This window comes from Canis lupus, chromosome 1 (genome assembly GCF_048164855.1).
Source record: "Canis lupus baileyi chromosome 1, mCanLup2.hap1, whole genome shotgun sequence".
Taxonomy (NCBI): Eukaryota; Metazoa; Chordata; class Mammalia; order Carnivora; family Canidae; genus Canis; species Canis lupus.
In genome coordinates, this window is record NC_132838.1 from 110,906,258 (window position 1) to 110,926,346 (window position 20,089).

The 20,089-nt window shown below is 46.9% G+C and overlaps 1 protein-coding gene across 2 annotated transcripts in view; it reads right to left on the reverse strand.

Moving 5' to 3' along the window:
- Positions 1-79: 79 nt before the first annotated feature.
- The window catches only part of RELB (RELB proto-oncogene, NF-kB subunit), a 30,002-nt gene continuing 9,992 nt past the window's right edge, over positions 80-20,089 (reverse strand). For both annotated transcript variants that reach the window (XM_072829979.1, XM_072830069.1), the window contains 8 exons: positions 14,241-14,398; positions 12,763-12,854; positions 12,452-12,583; positions 10,774-10,878; positions 4,588-4,803; positions 3,767-3,835; positions 3,581-3,658; positions 80-896 (listed from right to left, as the gene is read on the reverse strand). In XM_072829979.1, coding sequence (XP_072686080.1) covers positions 508-896; positions 3,581-3,658; positions 3,767-3,835; positions 4,588-4,803; positions 10,774-10,878; positions 12,452-12,583; positions 12,763-12,854; positions 14,241-14,398 — 1,239 coding nt within the window. In that variant the 3' untranslated portion in view covers positions 80-507. The remainder of the gene's footprint in view (positions 897-3,580; positions 3,659-3,766; positions 3,836-4,587; positions 4,804-10,773; positions 10,879-12,451; positions 12,584-12,762; positions 12,855-14,240; positions 14,399-20,089) is intronic.

Sequence of the window (20,089 nt, forward strand, 5' to 3'; positions counted from 1 at the left end):
GAGCCGAGGAGATCCCCGCGGGTTCGTGCGTGAGCGCCCTGGGGTCTCCCCAGCGGAGAAGACAGCAGACTCCCAAGGCTCAAAAACTCATCTTTATTGGGAAGACTCACAACAAACAATCTTTATCCCCCACCTTCAAGCTCGGGGGAGGAGAGCTGAGGATCTGCACCTTTCTCCCATTATGTACACTCCAGAATCCACCTGGAGAAGGCGCCCCCACTCGTGGGGGCTGAGGCAACTTTACAAGCTGGTGCATGGGAGCCAAGCCCCTTTTCCTCTCCGGACTCGGTTTTCTCATTTGTAAAATGGGCTCAGGGGAAACCGGTGCTACGGAGCTTCTCACCAGCGCCAAAGATGTCCCATTAAGAAGGATGAGGAGATCGGAAGACTGACCACTTGGGGGCCCACGGGTATGGAGGTGCGGTGCGGGACATCCTCGTTGGGTTTGCACGGCCCCTTCCACCTCCAGTCCTCCCCACCCAGTGCCTCTCCTCCAGCACCTCAGGGCTACGTGGCCTCGGGCCCCGGGGACAGGAGGCCTCCCCCAAAGCCCACCTCACGGTACTGGTTGGGGAACATGTTGCTGCCCACAAGGCTGGCAGTGCCCCCGTCCCCGGGGCCTGGGGCCTGATATGAGTCCAGCGTCATTGGCTCAGGGCCGGAAGGCTCTCCAACAGCCGGCCCTGCAGCCCCATTGCCCGTGACAGCGCTGGCGAGTGGCGGCGCAGGGGGCAGCATGTCCAGCATGGTGAAAAGTGTGGGGGCCGTGCTGTCATCATAGGCAAAGCTGTCGTCCAGAAGGTCCGGCCCACCGGGGGGCTCCAGGCCGGGTAGGGACACGGTGCCAGGGAAGAAGTCTGTGTCTGGCAGCAGGGCTGACGGTGGGAGGAACGGGCCTGCACAGATGAGAGGGAAGGAAAATAGGGTGGCTTTAGCATCAACTTCTGGCCATGCCCAAACTCCAGTGACCTAATAGAGCTAAATGCATGATCACCGTGGCCTCCTTTAATCCCAAGGAGAACCCTGGGGTAGGCATTATCACCATTCGCACTTAATAAGCAAATTGAGGTCAAGAGCGCCTGGGTAGCTCAGTGGTTGAACATCTGTCTTCTGCTCAGGTCTTGATCCCAGGGTCCAGGGATCGAGTCCCACATCAGGCTCCCTGCATGGAGCCTGCTACTCCCTCTGCCTCTCTCTCTCTGCTTCTCTATGTCTTTCATGAATAAATAAATAAATAAAATCTTAAAAAAAAAAAAGCAAACAGGCAAAATAATTCAGTCACACATAGCTGGTAAGTTGTAGAACCAGGGTTCAAACTATGCTTCTGCAGGGCTGGGGAGTTTTTCCAAAAAATAAGGATGTTGAAGAGGCTCTAAAGTCCTCCCCTCACCCAAGTTATAGAGACCACCCAAAAAGTGAAAGCCCCACACATGGAAGACCTAAATGAGAAGTCACCAGTTCCCAAATTGGAAGGTAAAATTGTATGTCATTATAAAGGAGAGTCTCTTTCTGAGACAAGACAAACCTGACCAGCAAAGGCAAATTATGCTTATCTCAGAAAGACTCAGGGCTGCTGGGACTCTATTTCCCAGCCTCCCTTACAGCTAAATGTCATCATGTGACTTAAGTTCTCCTGGCTGGACTATGGGTGTGATGGCTGGAGCCTCAGCAGCCATATTGGACCATGAGATGGAAAATGAGTTGAAAATGGCAGGAGCTTGGTTGGGTCTCTGATGATCCTACAGCCTCCACACCATCCCAGGACTATCTACCACTGTTTATCTGAGAAGAGAAATATAGCCTGTTGAAGCCCCTGTTAATTTGGGTTTTGTTGTGAATACAGCTAAACATGATCATAACAAATGCATTCCTGGCATTCCTGTCCAGCAAGTTCCTAAGATCTCCTGAGCACTAACTATGCTAACTATCTGTGTGATATGACCTGACTAGATTCTAAAAAGGACCCTAAGAGGTAAGATTTCCATCTGACAGATGAGATCCAAAGAAGTCACATGGCTAAATTCAGGCTTCAGAATCCAAACTCAGTCTGATTCCAGAGGCCATGCTCCTAACCATTATACTATCATGCCAGAGCAGCTTTGCCCCATGGATGAGAGAGGAGGGCTTTAGGCATTGGGAAACGGGTGATGGAGGACGTAGATGAACAGCAGTGGCTAAAGAGGAGACGCTTTGGGACTTGGGGATTGAAGACTGGTGAAGTGGGCTAGGATTGGTTGTTGCTATAGGTAGAGCTCTGGGCATTAGTTACCAGGTGCAGTGGGTAGGGGGAACAACAGGTGATACTTGAAACCTCCACAGTGGGACTGGTTGGAGTGATCCAGGCTCAGCAGACTCTGAGTGGCTGGCTGTTGGTGGCTGGCTGGGAGCTGGGTGCCCTGGGGTAGCTGGGGTATTAGGGGACAGCACTGTTAGAGCTAGTGGTCAGCGGCTGGGGAGGCTTCTGATGGCAGCCAGATAAGGCTGCAGTTCATGGGAAGCAGAGGCTGGCATATGAGTTAAGATGAAAGCAGGGGTAGAACAGGCCAGAGGGTGTTTGGGCTAGAGACAGGCTCTGAATTAAGGCTGGTTGGCTCTGACAACCCCTCCCATTTATCTACCATTTACCCCCTGCTATCTGTTCCACATAATATTTTATCACTAATCTACCTGTATAGATGCCCAGGTTCAAGTCCCTGCTCCACCGCAAATGCAGTATGTGACCTTGGCTAAGAGACTTCAGCTTCCCGGGCCTCAGTTTCTTTATCAGTAAAATGAGGGGGGAAGTGATGTGATGGTATAGATTCAATGAGTAAACATACACAAAGCACCTATGTACCCATTATATAGTGTCTATAAAAAGAAATGCAATAAAATCTAAAAGGCCAGGCAGCCAGGGTGGTTCAGCAGTTTGGTGCCATCTTCAGCCCAGGGCCTGATCCTGGAGACCTCGGATCGAATCCCACGTCAGGCTACCTGCATGGAGCCTGCATCTCCCTCTGCCTGTGTTTCTGCCTCTCTCTCTGTGTCTCTCATGAATAATAAAATAAAATCTTTTTTTTTAATTTTTATTTATTTATGATAGTCACAGAGAGAGAGAGAGGCAGAGACACAGGCAGAGGGAGAAGCAGGCTCCATGCACCGGGAGCCCGATGTGGGATTCGATCCCAGGTCTCCAGGATCGCGCCCTGGGCCAAAGGCAGGCGCCAAACCGCTGCGCCACCCAGGGATCCCCAATAAAATAAAATCTTTAAAAAAAAATCTAAAAGGCCAATGAGGGAGGTGTATGGTGAAACTTTTCAGAGGAGTCTCTGAGGCCCTGAGAGGTCGAGCAACTTGGTGAGGGTCACACAGCAAGTGAATGGCCCAGGAGACATCGAGCCTCCTCCAAATGGTATCCAGAACTGTACTTTCTACTTCATGTACTTCATGCTGCTGCCTGAGATGTGAGTTCCTGGCCTTGTGGGACCTCTTGGCGGGAGGGGGGGGGGGGTTGCTGAAGAGGCCAGAAGCAGGGCTGCAGCTCACCCTCATCCCACTTCAGAGAGCAGGGGCTTGCCCTAAGTGGGGAACCACGACCCACCTGAGCTGGAGTTGGGCAGGAAGTGATCCAGGAAGGCTGGCTTTTTCCTCCGTCGTTTGCTCTCGATGCCATGCGGATCTGAAGGAAGGCAGAGATGAGGACCCCTGGACCCTCACAGCCCCTCCTCCCCAGGCTAGGGCTTAGCCATCCCCTCCCAGGATGTGGAAAGGGGCAGAGGGGACACACCAGAGCTGTTCAGCTCCCCGAGGACATCAGGCATCCCCCGTTTCCGCTTCTTGTCCACGCCATAGCTGTCTGTTCAGGAGATACCAGGGGCAACATTATCCATCAATAATAATAATTAAGAATTAATTATAGAGACCATTTAGGAAGTCATTGACCTGTTCTAATTCTTGACCAACTAATGCAAATAGATGTCCGCATCTCAATCAGAATGAAACCCAAATTCACTTCAAGCCACACTGGCCTCTTTGTTGTTCCTGGAACATCCCAGGCACAATCCTGCCTCAGGACCTTTGCACTTGCTATTCTAGCTATTTGAAACACTATTTTCCAACTCCCACCACTTCCCTGGACAACTGCCTAGTCATCCCCATGTCCTCAACTAAGTCATCCCCTCCTCCAGGAAGCCCTTCCTAATCCCCAAGCCTGGACCAGATGCCCACTCTGAGCAATCTGAGTCCTCCGAGCAAATCTATCCCCACAATAGGACTGTGAGACTTATGAGAGCAGGGCTGGGGCTATCTTGGTCACTGCTGTGTCCTCAGCACCACTCAGTACAGGGCCAGGCATGAGGAGGCAAGCTGAGGGGAGAAATAATCAAATATTCCCCAAATGCCATCAGCTATGTATTGTTACTTCCATTTTACACAGGAGACAGGGTCAGAGAGAGGCCAAGGTCACACAACCAGTAAGAGGTAGAGCCAGGAACTGAACCCAGCCTGTGCAGTCAAGAGCCTGCATTTTACTTCTGCCTCTTCCCTTGTCCCCTCTAGGCCAGACACCTGGTCTCTGGGCAATGGGTCACCCTGGGTTGCCGTGGTTACCATGGTCCCGAGGCAGGTACGTGAAGGGCAGAGGCTCGCTGCAGACCCCGTCAGTAAGCCGCTGCAGGAAGACGTTCACGGTCACAGGCTCAACGATTTCCAGGTCCTCATAGGGTGGTGTCTTGAAAACAATGGCAATCTGGCGGTGCACATCGGCCTGGGAGAAGTCAGCCCGGCCTTCCCAGGAGGCCCTGCTAAACACCACCGATATATCCTCTGGCGGGAAAGTGGGGACGTCAGCTGAGCCAGGGCACTGGCCCACCGGGCCCCCAACTCATTCAGCCTTCCCCCAAATCAACATTGATATTCTTTTTTTTTATTATTTAATTTTTATTTATTTATGATAGTCACAGAGAGAGAGAGAGAGGCAGAGACACAGGTAGAGGGAGAAGCAGGCTCCACGCACCGGGAGCCCGACATGGGATTCGATCCCGGGTCTCCAGGATCGCGCCCTGGGCCAAAGGCAGGCGCTAAACCGCTGCGCCACCCAGGGATCCCAACATTGATATTCTTTTAAAAATATGTGTGTGTGTGTGTATATGTATATATATATGTTAAGTTTTATTACATCCATTTGTTTTTTTTTTTTTATTACATCCATTTGATTTAAATGAGCTTCACACACAACATGGGGCTTGAACTCACAACTCTGAGCTCAAGATTCCCATACTCTACCAACTGAACCAGCCAGGTGCCCCCAATATTGATATCCTTAAGAATAAAATTAATTATAGAGGCACCTGAGGGGCTCAGTTGGTTGAGCGTCCAACTCTTGGTTTTGGCTCAGGTCATGATCTCAGGTTCGTGAGACTAAGCCCCATATTGGGAGGGGGGCTAAGGAAGTGAGGAATCTGCCTAAGATTCTCTCCCTCTGTCCCTCCCCTGCTCATACATACTCTTTCTCTCTCAAATAAATAAATCTGGGACACCTGGGTGGCTCAATGGTTGAGTGTCTGTCTATGGCTTAGAGTGTGGTCCTAGAGTCCCGGGATCAAGTCCCACATTGGGATCCCTTGAGGAACCTGCTTCTCCCTCTGCCTATATCTCTGCTTCTCTCTGTGTAGTTCATGAATACATAAATAGAATCTTAAAAAAAACAAATCTTAAGAAAAAAGAATAAAACTAATCATAGCAGCAGTTAACCTTCTGTTGAGCACCTACTGTGTGCCAGCCACTAAGTGTTTTACATATTTTTAATATATTATCTTATTTAATCCTTTTAGCAACATGAGAGACAGACAGAATTAATATCGCCACCATGTCAGAAGTCCCCCTAGACCACCATCAGATTCAGTGATTCATTAAGGGGACACACAGGACTCAGCCTATAATTGTACTCATGCATGATTTATTACTGCAAAAAGATTCCTAGCATCCTCAGTAAAGGGAAAAGATGCCTGGAGTGAAGTCCAGAGAAAACCAGTCACAAGTTTCCAGGAGTCTTTTCCCAGTGGAAACAGAGAACATGTTAATCCCTTCCCCACCCCATTAACAAACTGTGACAACACATGTGAAATGCTGTCTATCAGGGAAGCTCACTGGAGATTCAGTACACAGGGTTTTTATTGGGGGCTGGTTACATAGGCACCCTCTGCCTGGCCTATATCAAAATTTCAGACTCCCAGAAGCAAAGCAGGTGTTCAGCACAAACCACCTTGTTCATATAGTTAAAGCACAGTGAGCCCCTCTCATTATCCAAGCTCCCAATAACCAGCCAAGCATCAACCTTGCACACAGGCCTTTCAAAGGATAACAGTCTCAGACCTTCTATGTTAACTCTTTTACATACCCCCTTTAAATATGGGGAAACTGAGGCTTCGAAGGGTAAAGAGACTTACCCAAGGTCACACAGCTGGTAGCAGGATAGTCAGGATCCAGTATGCTATACTGCCCATTATTTCTTTTTCTTATCTTATTGCATTGCCTCTTTTCACACTAATTCCATCTACTGAGGCTTTATATTTGTCTAGACACACAGAGATTGCCTCTAAGTCACACAGCAATCTTATGAAAAAAAAGTACCTTGAGGAAACCCATTATATAGAGGGAGCAAAGGCACGGAAAGGTGAAGTCACTTGTCCAAGGTCACAAAGCCAACAAGTGGTAGAGGCAAGATGGGAATCCAAGTGGGCTAGAGCTCTTCACCACCATCTCCCAAGGGTTTGGGGAAGTTACCTGATATCTCTGGGCCTAGTTTCCTCACCTAAGCAGAAGCAAAATCAGAGTACCTACTTCACATGGTTGCTTGGAGGATTAGTTGAATCACTCCAAGTAAAGGTGCTCAGTCCACGTTAAGTATGATTACTTTTTTTAAAAGATTTTATTTATTTGACAGAGAGAGAGAGAGAGAGTACAAGCAGGGGGAGCTGCAAGCAGAGGGAGAGGGAAAAGCAAGCTCCCTGCTGAGCAAAGAGCCTGATGTAGGGCTTAACCCCAGGACCCTTGGATCATGACCTGAGCCAAAGGCAGATGCTTAACCAACTGAGCTACCCAGGTACCCCAGGTATGATTACTTTTATTAGCATTACACAAAGTACTAGCTTCAGGCCTGGCACTCAGAAATTCTCAGTAAATGCTAACTCTTTATAGTGTAGTTCTTGGGTAATTGAGAGCCTGTCTCAACCTAACACCAACTCATTTGAGGGATAAGGAAGCAGAAGCTCAGGGTAGTGAAGCCACCAGTCCGAGACCGGCCAGTGAACGAACAATAGAACAAGACTGACATCTGCCTCTAGTTATTTGCACACACCTGGACCAGTTTCCCTGCTCTGGCCCCAACTCCCAGGACCCTAACAATCTCTGTGGCATTCCTCAGATCTTGGCTCAAATATCACTTCCTCTGGGAAGCCTTCCAAGGTGGCCAGACCGTGTCTGGTCTTCTTGTTGTTTTAGTGCTCTCACCCAGTTCTAATGCTTTGTCTTCTTCCTTCTCAGCATAACTCACAATTGTAATTTGTGTTTCTTTCCCTAACCTCCCCACCACCACCACTGAACTGGCAGCCCTGGAGAGCAAAGCTGGGGCCTGTGTCTGTCACTGCTGTGTCCCAGCACTGCCTAGCACTAGGGCCCAGCACAAAAGAGCCATCCATCTCCATTTGCTCATTCACTCAAAATTTTATAAGAACCTCCCTGACCTGGACATATATCCAAAAGAACTGAAAACAGGAGATCAAACAAAAACTTACACACAAATGTTCAAACATTAATAGCAACATTTCATAATAACCAAAAGGTGGAAACAACCCAAATGTCCACCAATTTATGAATGGATAAACAAATTATATATCCATACAATAGAATATAATCCTGGGGATCCCTGGGTGGCTCAGTGGTTTAGCTCCTGCCTTCAGCTCAGGGAGTGATCCTGGAGTCCCTGGATCGAGTCCCACATTGGGCTTCCTGCATGGAGCCTGCTTCTCCCTCGGCCTGTGTCTCTGCCTCTCTCTCTTTCTGTGTCTCTCATGAATAAATAAATAAAATCTTAAAAAAAAGAAATAGAAGATGTATATTTCAAAAAAAAAAAATAGAATATAATCCCACCATGAAAAGGAAGGAAGCACTGATACATACTATCCCATGGATGAATCTAAAAACATTAAGCTAAGTGAAGGATGCCAGATACATAAGGCCACATATCATAGGATTCCATTTAAATGAAAAGTCCAGAAAGGGCAAATCCATGGACAGAAACAGATTAGTCGTTAGAGGAGGGAAGCATAGGGAGTGACTGCTTATATGAAATGGGAAGTGAAGTTTCTTTCTGGGGTGATGAAAATGTTCTGGAACTAGGTAGTGGTGATGGCACAACATTGTTAATGTTCTAAATGCCATTGAATTGTACACTTTAAATGCTTTTTTAAAAATGTTTTTTTAAAGGGACACCTGGATGGCTCAGTGGCTGAGCATCTGCCTTTGGCCCAGGGTGTGATCCTGGAGTCCTGGGATTGAGTCCCACATTGGGCTCCCTGCATGGAGCCTGCTTCTTCCTCTGCCTATGTCTCTGCCTCTCTCTGTGTCTCTCATGAATAAATAAAATCTTTTTTTTAAAAATTTTTTTTTGAATAAAATCTTTAAAATAAATACATAAAAATTAAATTTAAAAAATTTTAAGATTTTATTTATTCATTCATGAGAGACAGAGAGAGAGAGAGAGAGAGAGAGAGAGGCAGAGACAGGCAGAAAAAGAAGCAGACTCCATGCAGGGAGCCCGATGCGGGACTCCATCCTGGGACCCCAGGATCACGCCCTGGGCTAAAGGCAGGCACTAAACCGCTGAGCCACCCAAGGATCCCATAAAAATGTTTTTTAAAGAATGGAATTTGTAGCTTAAAAAAAAAAAAAGGAGGGATCCCTGGGTGGCACAGCGGTTTAGCGCCTGCCTTTGGCCCAGGGCGCGATCCTGGAGACCCGGGATCGAATCCCACGTCGGGCTCCCGGTGCATGGAGCCTGCTTCTCCCTCTGCCTGTGTCTCTGCCTCTCTCTCTCTCTCTCTCTCTGTGACTATCATAAATAAATAAAAAATTAAAAAAAAAAAAAAGGAGCAAGTAAAGATTTTTTTTTTTCCTGAGAACTTCATGGGTGCTTGATCCTGGAATGGGTAGTTCTGGGAACAAAGTTGCTAACCAGGACAGCCCTGACCTATATAACCCAATGGGGGAGACAGACGTTAGCTATATAAGCACAGAGCATGAGAAAGGATCGGAAGAGATCCCTGAGGCTGTGACATGTTCTCCCACTATGCTCCCCTCTTGCCCCATTGACTTTACTGTTTCTCTAACAATGACACCTGCTCCTACCCCAGGGCCTTGGTACTTGCTGTTCCTCTGCTGACTCTTCCCCAGAGAGTCACATGGAGAGTCATGGCTCCAATGGTATCTCCTTGGCCCCACTTAGTAAAATTGCGCCCACAACCCCTCCAGCCATTCCTCCCTATCCCCTTTCTCAGAATTATTTTTCTCTTTTCTCCATCTTCCTGAGGTTTTGCAACTCTCTTTATTTTTTACTTTTCCTCCCAGAAGAATGATTATGAGCACAGGCCACATAGATTCAAATGCTGTGTCTACCTGCCTAGCTGTGTGACCTTGTGCGAGTTACTTAACCTTTCTGTGCCTTACTTTCCTCATCTATGAAAGGGAGGTAATAATTGGATCTACCTCTAGAACTATTAGGCAATCAGATGATCTAATGAGTGAGGTGTAGAAAGTGCTTATAACAGAGCTTGGCATATAATAAGGACATTTATATCCTTGGTGGTGATGTTATTTATAGTAGAGTCAGGATAAAAAATGCAAAGGATACAGAAAGTATATATACAGTAAGAGCCAAGGCTCTCTCCAGCCAGGCAGTGCAGGATGCACCTGTTGTTTTGTTGTTGCTGTTGTTTTTTAAGTAGGCTATATGCCCAGAATGGAGCCCAACACAGGGCTTGAACTCACAACCCTGAAATGAAGACCTGAGCTAAGGGGACACCTGGGTGGCTCAGTGGTTGAGCATCTGCCTTCAGCTCAGGTCAGGAACCCGGAGTCCTGGAATCGAGTCCCACATCAGGCTCCCCGCAGGGAGCCTGCTTCTCCCTTTGCCTATGTCTCTGCCTCTCTGCGTGTCTCTCCTGAAAAAATAAATAAAATCCTACAAAAAAAAAAAAAAAAAAAAAAAAAAAAAAAAAAACTGAGCTGAGATCAAGAGTCTATTCCTCCGCTGACCGAGCCACCTGGGCACCCACATCTGTTTTTTCAAAACCCTATTTGCAGAAGGGACATCTGAATAGACATGAAGTGAAGGAGATACATTTTCTTCATCTCCATTCTCCATTCTCCATTTTCTTCATCTGTAGCCTTTACCTAGCTGCCATAAAGCATTTACCTATGCAAACTCCATAAGAGCCCCCACCCCCCCAATCACCACCATCAGCTCGTGCTGCCTGGCACCCAGCATGGGCCAGCAGACACAGCTCTCCATCTTTGTACATGAATGAGTGAGTAAGCAGCTCCATAAGTGAATAAACCAATCGACTGTTGTAGTCTGACTCCACAGCCGGGGTTCTGGATCCTTCCACTGCAAAGTCCCAGTTAACCAGCTCCGCCTCCCGCTCCCGCCTACTTAGGCTTCCGGAGTCCCAGGGCAAGCTGCCCAATGCCACTTTGCCCACTCGCCAGCATACACAAGCGCTGTCCCAGATCCCTCACCTTTCTGCACCTTGTCACACAGCAGGTAGAGCTCCTCCCCACCCGTGCATGGCCCGCTCTCCTTGTTGATTCTGCAAATCCGCAGCTCTGACGTGTTTGTGGACTCTGGGAAAGGGCAAGAGGAGACGTATGTAAGAAAAGTTGAGAATTCAGCCATCAAATCCTCAGCAGGGACCCCATGGGTGCCCACCCCATGCCATGCAGAGATGGGAAATGGAGAAGCCAGGGGCGCCCAGTCCTCCCAGGACCTGTGGTCCAGGGAGAAAAAGAAGATGCTCAGACAGAGGGGTCTGTGGACAGTCAAAAGTCCTCCATGCTGAGACCCAGTGAGTGTCCCACCCAAACTGAGACCCAGCGACAGTCAGACCTCAGAGGAGACTGGGTGGAGTCAAGAGTCAACACCATTCTTAGATGTGGATTAATCCATAGTGGACACCCAAGGCTTTGCCTATCTAGCAGTCCTGGCCCTTCTTCTGTTGAGCCCTCAATTTTCCTTCTAGGAAACACTCCCCCCTCATTTCAGTCATGGGATTGGGTAGGGCTGAACCTACTCCCTAGCTCAGCAGTGACCTTGTGCCTCAAACATGGCCAATTAGAACACAGACTCCCTCTGGCCATAGCTAACTGGTCAGAGAGAAGCACATGGCCAAAATCAGGCCAATAAGAGAGAGACCTGAGACTCCAACCAAAAATATCGGGTAAAAGAAGCAATCTTTAGGTACCAGGGAGAGGTTCTAAGGTGGTAGGATATAAGCCTAGAGCTGCATACAGCCATTTGGCCCCCACCATGGGAGGGTTGTGCCAAAAATGACTCGAACTTGAACTATAGCTGAGAGATGGAAACAGAGAGATCCCTAATGACATCACTGAGCACCTGGAAACAGCCAGACCTGAAGCACTTAACTACCTCTGGACATTTTTAGTTAACGGAACAAACAAATTCTTCTTTTTCTCCTTCAGCCCATTTTTTTTTCCTTCAGCCCATTTGAGTTGGAATTCTATCACTTGCACCCATAAAAGCCCTGGATGGATGAATTTCCCTCCCCATTTTGATGCTTGTGGCAGTCACTATAGGCTGCTAAAACCTAACAGCCCTTCCAATCTCCTCTTCTATGCATATATCCCTCTGTTGAGGATGGAAACCCCAAATACTTGCTTTCCCAGACCCCCTTGCAACTAGCAGCCACCATGAGACCAAGTTCTAGCCAATGAGACATAAGCAGAGGTCTACCAGGGGGGTTCTGGGGAATATATTATTTTCTGTATGAAAAAGAAAAGTATTACTACTCATGCTGCCTCTTCTCTAGAATTGCCTGGTATAGTGGTACAGGTTGTGCACTCTACAATACAAGGAGGCCTCATTTCCATAGGCTACCTAATACATGCTGACCACTGGAATTGGGCAGTGTACAGCCTCCACACCATACAGGGTGACACTACCCGTCATGCCTGGAACACAGACATGGTACCTGGAACTGTGGGAACCAGCTCACAATCAAGGGAATCACAGAGCTGAACCAGTGCCATGATACTGCTGAGCAGCTGAATCAACACGAACAGACTTAGCCATGAGACAAATCAAAATAAAGAACTCCCTGTTTGTTCATGCCATTGTACATGGGCTTTCCAGTACCTGTGGCCAATAGCAATCCTAAGACACACAGCACCCTAGACTCACTCTTGTCATAGACAGGCTCAGAAAGCACAGGGTCCATCCGGCGCATCTGTCCCTGCTGGTCCCTATATGAGGCCTGGAAGCAAATCCTCACGACATTCATGTCCACCTCTTGATGATTCTTCAGGGACCCAGCTGTAGGAGAGATATGGGAAGGCTGAGGGTGGGGGACGGAAACACTGATGGGGAGGTAGGAGGGAGGGAAGGGATGGGGCTGAGGGGATAGTGGATCTGGAGAAGGTGAGGGGATGGGGTAGTAGATAGGGCAGGGGTTTCAGGAGGACAAGACAGCTCAGCTAGGTTCAGGGACTCACCATTGTAAGGGTCGATGCCCAGCTGAATCTTCCGCTCAATGGCAGCCTCAATCTCTTTCTTCCTCACACACTGGATGCCCAGATTGTTAAAGCTGAATGGGGACGGGGGAAAATAGGTGAAGGGAGGTACTCTGGAAGAGGCAGGTCTAGTCCTAAACCACAAGAGGACTCCGGCAGATGCTGCCTTGGGTCTCATAGTCTCAGGGGCCCCAGCATTAGGAGGGGCCTGCTGTTTAAACCTCAGGAATGATGGGGATTCTTGAGCACCTGGGAGTGCATTTTATCTTTACCACATGAAAACACTGGCCAACCTCATTTATAATAATAAAATTGCAAATTAAACATCAATGTGATGCCAATTTTTTTAAAAAGCTCATTAACACAGAAGGATCAAAATGTTTGATGATAGTCTCCACTGGTAAAGTTGTGAAGAATCAGGCACTCTCACCCATGATGGGTGGAAACCACAAATTGCTCCAGCAATTACATATCAAAGGACAATATGGCAATATTCATTCATTCATTCCCCAAATATTTCCTGAGCCCCTACTGTATGCCAGGCACCATGCTAGGCAGGACTGGGGGGCACAGCAAGAAACAAAAGGGACAAAATGCCTGTTCTAATGGATCTTACATCTTTGCTATATTTATAAATCACTTGATTTATAAATTTTATAAATCACTGGAAGTTTACATGTCTTAGAGCTAGCAAGTTCATTTCTAGGAATTTATCCTAGAGAAGAAATGATAGATACATAAAGCTATGCATTACAGCACAGCTAGTAATAGGGCCACAGGATATTAGAACCACCACGAGGGCCCATTACTAGGGGGCTTCTCCAATTAATGGTGTACAGCTGTACATTGGAATACTATGCAGCCAAGAAAAAAGATAAGGCAGCTCTAAATGCTTACAGGAATGATCTCCAAGATGTACTAGAATGTAAAAACGAGGCACAAATGTCTGCTACCCTTTGTAAGGGGAGAAAAAAATATATATGCATAGCATTTTTTATTTGCCTCCAGGAAGGGACACTGACAGCTGCACGACCAAAGATGGAAGGAAGGAAATGTATTTTTCACTGTACAGTCTTTCTGAACCTTTTAATTTTTTATCTATCAAGAATGTATAAGTTATCAAGCGAAAGAAAGAATGATCTTGCAGTTAAGTCAGGTCTGGAGTCACATCCCTGCTCTGCCATTGGCTATCTGTGCTCCTTTACTCCCCTCTGTCTCAGTTTCCACCTCAACAAAGTGGGAATAAATATAACAGTGTGTGAAGGTGGGTACAGCAGGGGGCCAGACCTAGGCATGCCCCTCCACCACCCCCAGGCCTGGCCTTGGTCTCCCCATCTAGGAAATGCAGTGGGGAGAATCTAGCCAAGCAGTCTCTTGCCCTAAGACTTCCCCAGGCGATCTTCAGCTCCTCCATATCTCCATGACCTGGGATAAAGGGTTGGGGGTCAGGGGTCAAGTACCTGTGCCGGGGGCTGACATGAGGCCGGAGCCTCACCCTGCAGACGCCGTCGGTGCAGTCTTTCCCCACGAGGCTGTGGGGGTGGACTCGGTGAGGCCAGTCCTTCCACACCAGGCAGGCGGTCACCTCCACCTCCCGAAGCCCTCCACAATCCCGGAGCTGCAGGGAGACAGGTGCATTTTTGGGGTCCCATGGCAGACACCTGCACCCATCCAAACTCCCTGGGGCCTCCTTTGACAGCTCCCCAACCTTCTCCCCCGGGATGATGGAAAGGGGTTTGCTTAAGACCCCTCTGAGATCCTAAACCAGAGGCTTCTGACTGGTGGCTTGGGGGCCTCATAACATGATAGCTGCCCCACAAATGTGCTTTCCTTGGCCACTATGAGTTTTAAAAACTTGCATCCACACAGGGTCTTCGAGTACCACAGAGAATTTTCTAAAGACCAGGGAAGGAAAGCACCTTCACGGTGGAAAACCCACAGTGGATGCCACCTAAATCAGGTGATCAAGGTTGGCATCACCAATGCAGGGCCAAAGTGACTTGGGTACTCTAATGGGGTGCAATAGGAAAGCAGGACATCACTTCTGTGACAGCCCTCCAGAAGTATGTCACCTGAATCCCACTGTGATTCCTCAAATGAGCCCAAATCGAGGGTCATCATGTGAGAAAAAAAAATCAGTGTCATGAAAGGCAATAAAAAGATGGCTATCAGGGACGCCTGAGTGGCTCAGCGGTTGAGCATCTGCCTTCAGCTCAGGGTGTGATCCTGAGTCTGAGGATCGAGTCCTGCATCTACAACTCACAGGGAAATAGTTTAGCAAAAGCAATGTGTGTACATATCAGTGCATGCGCATACGTTTGTATGGTGGAGATTGACAGATACAGCAAACGTGGCAAATTGTCAACTGGCCAATACAGGTTAAGGACGCAGATGCTCATTGTATTATTCTTTCCATTTTTATGTAATTAAAAAATGTTTCATCTAGGACGCCTGGGTAGCTCACTGGTTGAGCTTCTGCCTTGGCTCAGGTCATGATCCCAGGGTCCTGGGACCGAGTCCCGCCTCAGGCTCCCTACATGGAGCCTGCTTCTCCCTCTGCCTGTGTCTCTGCCTTTCTCTCTGTGTCTCTCTCAAATAAATAGTCTTTTTTTAAAAATGTTTCATCCAAACTCATCAAAATGTATGCATTAAATATGTGCAATTTTGTAAATGTAACGTATACCTCAGTAAGCCTTTTTTTTTAAGACTACAAAAAAAAAAGATGAAAAGTTTTGTTCAAATTTGGGGAAAATTTGGAGCCTGAATTCAAAAAACTATGAGACAGGGGCGCCTGGATGGTGTAGTGAGTTAAGCCTCTGACTCTGGGTTTCACCTCACGTTGAGATCCTAGGGTCATGGGATGGAGCTCTACTTCACTCCCCACTCAGCTCCAAGTCCGCTAAAGTTTCTCTTTCCCTCTCTCTTTCTAAAATAAATAAATCTTTTTTTAATCTTTAATTTTTTATTTTTTAAAAGATTTTATTCATTTATTCATGAAAGACACAGAGAGAGAGGCAGACATACAGGCAGAGGGAGAAGCAGGCTCCCTGAGGGGAGAGCCCGATGTGGGACTTGATTCCCGGACTCTGGGATCACACCCTGAGTTTAAGGCAGATGGCTCAACCGCTGAGCCACCCAGGCGTCCCTAAAATAAATAAATCTTTTAGAAAGATAAAAATAAAAATAAAAAGTATGAGATATCCGTTATTTCAGATTTCCAGATTCTCTTTAAAGAAAAAGGAAGCAGGGTGCCTGGGTGGCTCAGTCAGTTAAGCATCTGCCTTGGGCTCAGGTCATGATCCCAGGGTCCTGAGATTCAGTCCCATATCTGGCTCTCTGCTTGGCAGCGAACCTACTTCTCCCTCTCCCTCTGCCTGCCACTCTGCGTACTTGTGGTCTCTCTGTGTCAAATGAGTGAATAGAATCTTTAAAAATAAAAATAAATAAAGAAAAAGGAAGTTAAGGCACCTGGGGCTGGAATTGGGGCTCAACAGCCACATGCAGCAGCAGATAGAAACCAGACCTTTAGATGGGGCCCAGACCCACTTGGCTTTCCTGGCTTACCCACAGGGCCCTGCTGGCACCAAAGATCCTATAAACCCTGCTCTGAACTTCTAAAGCCCTTGCCTACCTATTAAAAACAATAAATAGGTAGGTAGGTAAGTAGGTAAGTAGATAGATGATAGATAGATAGATAGATAGATAGATAGATAGATAGATAGATGATAGATAGATAAAATGAGTGCATCTCTTTGGGGTAGTATCGCCCTCTAGGGGGCATTTGGAATATGGGGGTGGTTGATGTGGGTTGACACTTAGGGACCCACAGCCTACAGTAGGCAGGACCTGGAATCAGAGATGCCACACAGCCTGCAATACTAGGGATGGTCCCACACAAGTCTTACAAGACTTTTGATCATCCTGCCAACATTCACATTGGGGACAAACCTGTTTAAAATGATCAAAGCCAAGTGCTCACTTCGGCAGCACATATACTAAAATGATCAGAGCGAAGAACCTAGCTGTTTTACACACATAGTCCTTTCCCCATAATTTAAAAATACACTGAATTTTCAAGGACTGTGGCCAACATATTAATTGAAGGAACGCTGATTTTGTTTAGACTGAGGGTTGTTTGCCACTTTGGAAGATCCCATCACCAACTGCAACCCTGTCCATACGGCATTTAATTCACCAAATCCACACAGCTGGGTCAGGATGCCAATGGGGGCCCCTGCATTAATGAAGTCACAAGCAACTGTCACCTTTATTATGAGTCCTTAGGGCTGTGCCTGAGCATTTACACACTGAAATAAAGATGATTATTATGCTGTATTATTTTCCTTTTATTTTCTCCTTCATATTAAAGTTAGGGCATTATGGATTTGGGGGATGATTATGAGTAGAGGGATGTAATATTGTATATAAATTTCAGTGAGCCAGATAGGGTTGAAGCTATTCATTTAATCAGCTCTGCACTGTAATATTAGGAGATTCAGAAAAGCTCAGAGTCAACAGTCTCAAGATTCATGAGAACTGCAGGGCTGAAAGCTTCTCATCTGTAAGATATCACACAATGCCTTGGAATAAGTCAGACCTGGTGCCAAATCCAGTCTCTGTCACTGGCCATCTGCATGATAAACCTCTCTACTCTGTCTTTATCTGTAGAATGGGTATTACTAAGTACCTGGTGCATAGGAGCACTTAGTAATTACTACAGTAAACTTGTTGTGTCCCTGAGGATGTAACTTCCTCTCTCTGAGCCTCAGTTTTCTGCTCTGAATGATGGGAATAAATATCCTGAATCCAGGGAGGCCTGGGTGACTCAGCAGTTGAATGTCTGCCTTTGGTTCAGGGTGTGATCCAGGGTCCTAGGATTGAGTCCTGCATTAGGCTCCCCATGGGGAGCCTGCTTCTCCCTCTGCCTATGTCTCTACCTCTCTTCTGTGTCTCTCATGAATAAATTAATTAAATCTTTTTTTTTAAATCCTGAAACCAGATTCAGAGCCAGGTCATTTCCTATTGTTGGATATTTACTGTTCTAACTGTTTGAAACCAAAACCAACAGCGAGCCAGAGAAATTGCCTGGAAAGATGCAGAAATAACCTGTTGGGGAAAACACAGCCTCTAAGTATCACCCCACAGATAAGATACTCATTACAAAGGAAAGCTGTTCCTTTACAACAAAGAGACCTGCTGGACACTAGCTCTTATGGGCCAAAGTGCATCCCCCTGCAATTTATATGTTGAAGCCCTAAACCTCAGTACCTCAGAATATGACTGTATTTGGAGACAGTCTTTAAAGAGGTGATTGAAGGGTGCCTCAGTGGCTCAGTGGTTGAGCATCTGCCTTTGGCTTAGGTCGTGATCCCGGGGTCCTGGGATGAATTCTACATCAGGCTCTTCGTAGGGGGCCTGCTTCTCCCTCTGCCTATGTCTCTGCCTCTGTGTCTCTCATGAATAAATAAAATAAAATCTTTTTAAAATACTTTTTAAAAAATAAAGAGGTGATTGAATTAATGAGGCCATTAGGATGGGCTCTGTTCCAATATGCTCTGTGTCCTTATAAGAAGAGGTAATTTGGGGATCCCTGGGTGGCGCAGCGGTTTGGCGCCTGCCTTTGGCCCAGGGCGCGATCCTGGAGACCCAGGATCGAATCCCACATCAGGCTCCCGGTGCATGGAGCCTGCTTCTCCCTCTGCCTGTGTCTCTGCCTCTCTCTCTCCCTCTCTCTGTGACTATCATAAATAAATAAAAAAAAAAAAAAAAACAAAAAAAAAAAGAAGAGGTAATTTGGACATGCAAGGAGACACCAGACAAGTGAGGGCACAGCAACAACAAGGCTGTCTGCAAGCCAAGGAGACCTCAGAGGAAATAAAATCTGTTGGCATCCTGGCCTTGGACTTCTAGCTTCTAGAGCTGTAAGACAATACATTTCTGTTGTCCAAGCCACCCAGTCTGTGGTAGGCAGTTATGGCAGCCCAAGCAGACTAACATACCACCTTAACCACAGGATGTAACTCGACATCATAGAGTAGGACAAACAGCCACCCCATGTCTACTGATGTGAGACACCAAGAAGGCCACACTATCACCACTGGGGTGTTCCCCCTGAGACACACAATCTGATTTCACCAAGAAACAGTCATCAAACACAGAATGCAGGACGTTCGACAATTTCTCATATCCTCCGCCCGTGTCCACATGTCCAAACACATGTCAAAAGTCAGATGGAGAAACTAACACAGGTCAAAAGACACTAAAGATATCCGTCTTCTTTTGTCCAGGCTACTACAAGATACCATGAATCAGATGGCATGTAAGTAACAGCCATTTATTTCTCACAGTTCTGGAGTTTGGAAGTTGAGATGAAGGTGCCAGCGTGGTGGGGCTCTGGTGAAGGCTGCCTTCCTGCTGTGTCGTCCTCGCCCCGGGGAAGGGGCTCAAGAGCTCTCTGGAGTCTTTTTTATAAAATCATCCATCCCAGTCATGAGAGCTCTGCCCTTATAACCTCAGTGCTTTCAAAGGGCCCTACTTTCTGATGCTATCACCCTGGGCCGAGGATTACAACGTATGAATTTTAGGGGAACACACACATTCAGGCCATAGCAAGACCTGCCAACTAAATGCAGCATAGGATCCTGGACTGAATATTAAATAAGTAAACAAGAAGAATAGCTCTCAAGAGTGCTAGGGGCGTGGGGGGAGCATGCCTGGCTGGTTCAATCTGTGGAACATGCGACTCTCAATCTTGGGGTTGTGAGTTCAAGCCCCATGCTGGGTGTACAGATTACTTAAAAATAAAATGTTTAAAGAAAAAAAAGGGGAACGCCTAGGTGGCTCAGTGATTGAGCATCTGCCTTTGGCTCAGGTCATGATCCTGGGGTGTTGGGATCAAGTCCCACATCAGGCTCCCTTCAGGGAGCCTGCTTCTCCCTCTGCCAGTGTCTCTGCTTCCCTCTCTGTGTCTCTCATGAATAAATAAATAAAACCTTTTTAAAAAAAGAATATTTGGGGGATAATTAGAATATAGACTTAATATCGGATAATACCCTTGGAGGAATATTAAGTTTCTAGAGTGTGGTGATGGGTGATAGGATTATATAGCTCCTATATTGTAGGAAAACATCCTTGGTTCTTGAGGGACATACATCAAAACGTTCTGGGTGAGGAATCATCATATCTCCAACCGACTTTCAAATCTCCCTCTATAAATGTCTATATAAAGGGAGAGAAAGACCAAAAGTAAATAGGCAACAGGCATGTTCACTGCACTATTCCTATCTATTGTGTGTTTTAAATTTTTCAA